The 3,673-nt window shown below is 40.3% G+C and overlaps 1 protein-coding gene across 1 annotated transcript; it reads left to right on the top strand.

The window, feature by feature from the left end:
• On the top strand, window positions 1-3,597 carry LOC102314228 (potassium voltage-gated channel subfamily G member 4-like). Its single transcript, XM_005945168.2, has 2 exons — window positions 1-212; window positions 2,275-3,597. Exon 2 carries the CDS (start codon window positions 2,326-2,328, stop codon window positions 3,118-3,120), a length of 795 nt encoding a protein of 264 aa, XP_005945230.1. The 5' UTR covers window positions 1-212; window positions 2,275-2,325; the 3' UTR covers window positions 3,121-3,597.
• The last annotated feature ends 76 nt before the right edge of the window (window positions 3,598-3,673 follow it).

Below are 3,673 nucleotides of genomic sequence, written 5' to 3'. Positions count from 1 at the left end.
GATAAACAGATGGATCATCTGGGACGGCTTTGTTCATTCTGGGTTTGAGCTTCTCTTACACTTGAGACGTGTAAGAATTAATGACAAATTTCCCTGCAGTAATTGGACATTACTTTTTATGAAATTCAGTGCTAAATGTTTCACACACAGCAGCAATATTTGGAATATTTAGAGGCATTTTGAACGGACTGGTATCACAACACAGATTTAAGGTAAGTTTCGTATCCTATCATGACTAAAGTGGTGGATTTACCAGAAAACGTGTTGTGCTTTTGCTAAGAGATGTTGGTTAAGCAAATTGTAGTTATGTGAGAAAAAAACCCAAGTGTTTGAATGATATTTAAGTAGGGAAAGTAACTGCAGGCACAGAGCCAAAGAGAGGCCAATAGTGGCCATCCTACATACACCCTTCTTAGAACTGGTTACACCCAGTAAAAGCTATTTTTCTAGCAGATTTTCTAAAAAATAATTTCTTTATTATTTAAACAACACAACCACTTATTGGAATTTGTATGGGCTATAACAAAAACTGTCCACATAATTAAATTTGACAGTAGTGTATGATCTGAAACACCTTCCTTAGCAGACTTCTATAAGGGATGGTTTTCAAGATGTAAAGTTTAAGTGAGTAATGGTCTCAGTCTGGCCACTCCTATGAAAAAAAAATGTCTGACTTGGCTACTTAATGTCTGTCACCATTGTTGTGCGTCTGATGTTAGAATGATTACCAGCTACATCAATAGCTACATCAAACTCAAAGTCAAAAAGAGAAAGAAAATAACAGAAATAAATAGATTTTAAATCTGCATGCATTTATGTTTGTCCAAGATCAAAACAATGAGCTAAAACTGTGACTGTGAAATGGTGACCAAAGTTGAGTTAAAGTGTGGTTTAGTGATTCACAAAAAAGTAAGTAAAGCAAAACTTATTTATATATCATTTTTCACAGATATAAAAGCCTTGTGCAACAATTAATATCCAGAGACAACCATGTAAAAACAGAATAAAAATAAGCCTAAACAAAATAACAGCAGATTAACCTGGTTAACCGGAAAAGATTAAAACAGTTTTTTTTCCAACAACTCCACAGATTCAGCTAAAAGGAGCTAAACTGTTCCAAAGCATTGGAGCCACAGACTGAAAAGCTCCCCTGTCTCCCCTGGTCTTCAGTCTTATGAGGGACAGCTAATAAATTTTGAGCTTGTGAGCGAAGACAGTACACAGCATTGTGTTTAACAAGAAGTTGAGTCATGTAGTCTGGAGGTTGTCCATGCAAGGGTGAGAATATTAAAATTAATTCTAAAATAAACTGGGAGTCAATAAAGAGAATAAAATGTCAGCTTGCTTGCTAGAGTCTGTTAAGAGTCTGACCGTAGCATTTTGTGTTGCTTGGAGACATGGCTGAGATTTATCTGCTATAATCTAGGTGCAGTGACACAAAAGCCTTAACATTTCAGAAGAGTAGACTATAATTCACAATTTTGAAATATTCCTTAAATAAAAGAAACAGAAAAGTGAAAACTCACTGGTTCGGGATAAACAGTCAACTAGGGTGTATAGCCTATGCAGCTGGTGAGGCTTAAAAGACACATACAGTTGAATATCATTAGCATAGAAATGCTAAAAAACGGGAGGCACAAAGATTAAATGATACCTACTTAAGGAAGCATGTAAAATCAGAATAACAGTGGACCCAGGATTGAACCTTGTGGAGGTTAAACAAGCAATCTAAGAGGAGAAGGTGTACGCGCGAACAAAATGTCCTTCTAGAGCAGGGGTGGGGGAACTTCAGGCCTAAAGGGCCGATGTTCTGCAGGTTTTAGATGCGTCCTTGATCCAACACAGCTGATTTAAATGGCTAAATTACCTCCTCAACATGTGTTGAAGTTCCCCAGAGCCCTGTCATTTAATTCAGATGTGTTGACCCAGGGTGATATCTAAAACCTGCAGGACACCAACCCTTGAGGCCTGGAGTTCCCCATCCCTGATCTAGAAGAAAAGGAGGATGCTGAATCTACTGATTATTCAGAGATAGAAACCAAAATCTTGAATAGTAATCAATAGTATCAAAGACAGCACTAAATTCAAGCGGTATGAGTACAGAACAATTTCCTACATTAGGCGCCATTAGAAGATCATTGTAGACCTTTAAAAGAGCAGTTTCAGTTACATACTGGCATTGAAGTGTATGATGGTTAATATACAGCTAATATAACAGGGTAGGCCACTCATCGATCACCATGTATGAATTTTTAATGTAATCAATCTTTTCAGGCTTTACCATAACTACAGTCCAGCTCTTCAGCCAAATACCCACGTACCACCATGGCTATCATCGGTGCTGGCTTTGATGACCATTCCTTTAGCAGTGATGAGAGTTACAACCACCTCTTCATAGACACAGAGAACACTGAAGTCAAAGGCTTGTACTTCCAGCGTGGTCAGCTGCTCCGTGGACGTGATGCCTCTTGGTTTGTGGATCCTTCCTTGCGGGCCCTCATCAATGTGGGAGGTATCCGGTATGCTTTTCCCTGGAGTACTTTGGAAGATTTCCCCCAGAGTCGCCTGAGTCACCTCCACTCCTGCACCACCCTGAGAGAGATAGCAGAGTTTTGTGATGACTACGACCCCTTGTGTCATGAATTCTTCTTTGATCGAGACCCTTTAGCCTTTCAGATGATCTTCAACTTCCTGGGCCGTGGGAAGCTCCGCGTGCTGCAGGATGTCTGCAATGTAGCTCTGCATACTGAGCTGCTGTACTGGGGCATCGATGTAGGACAGATGGCACCCTGCTGCCACCACCGCATGATGTGCTCTGTGGATGAGGTGGTGCAGCACCAGCGCAAGGAGGAAGAGTGGAGGGAGAGGAGAAGAGTGATGAGAGCAAATGCAGAGCAGGGAAGCTTCTTCCACAAGCTGGGAGAAGCAGTGGAGAACCCCCACTCTGGTTTTGCAGGCAAAGTGTTTGCCTTCGTGTCTGTCATGATGGTTGTGGTCACTGTAGTCAGCCTGTGCATCAGCACCATGCCAGACCAGCAGCAGCAAGAATCTATGGTACGTACCAACCAAAGCAATGGTGTGCACGACCATGTATTTTTTTCAACTTCAAATATGAAATGAGAGTTTGCACTGTGGCACAGTTTATGATAAGTAAGGGTCATTTTGAACTGTGAATCATGCAAAGCTACTCTTTAAAGTCCCATTTAAAGCTCACAGTACGTATTGGTATTATCTGCATTTTACCATCCCTGGTACACTAGGTATTAAGTTTGAACTGCAATATTCTAGTGTATTGCTTGTATTGCAATACTATAGCTTAATGCTTCAGTCGGAGTGGAAGCATATTTTTTTGTTAGTATTGGCCACTTTGGCCAGTGTGGTCATTTTAAGGGAAAATGTCTTAATGTTGAGGCAGCTGTGACTCAGGACGTAGTCTGAATTGTCTACAAATTGGGATGTTGGTAGTGGTGTGCGGATCGATATTGAAATATCGATTCTTCTGATACTAGTAATTTATGTTCTAGAATCGATTCTCATATTAAAATATCAATATTTTAGTACTTTGGGGTAAATTTGTAGTTTTTCATTAACAGGAACACAGTGTAGTGCCATATCACCCTATTAGAGCACTTCGCTCTCGCTCTGCAGGCTTACTTGTTGTTCCTAGAGTTTT

The sequence above is a fragment of the Haplochromis burtoni genome, unplaced genomic scaffold, assembly GCF_018398535.1.
Source record: "Haplochromis burtoni strain Fernald_Lab_line unplaced genomic scaffold, NCSU_Asbu1 Contig_418, whole genome shotgun sequence".
NCBI classification, from domain to species: Eukaryota; Metazoa; Chordata; class Actinopteri; order Cichliformes; family Cichlidae; genus Haplochromis; species Haplochromis burtoni.
The sequence above is the reverse complement of the archived record's forward strand: the minus strand, read 5'-3'. Positions and strand labels throughout refer to the sequence as shown.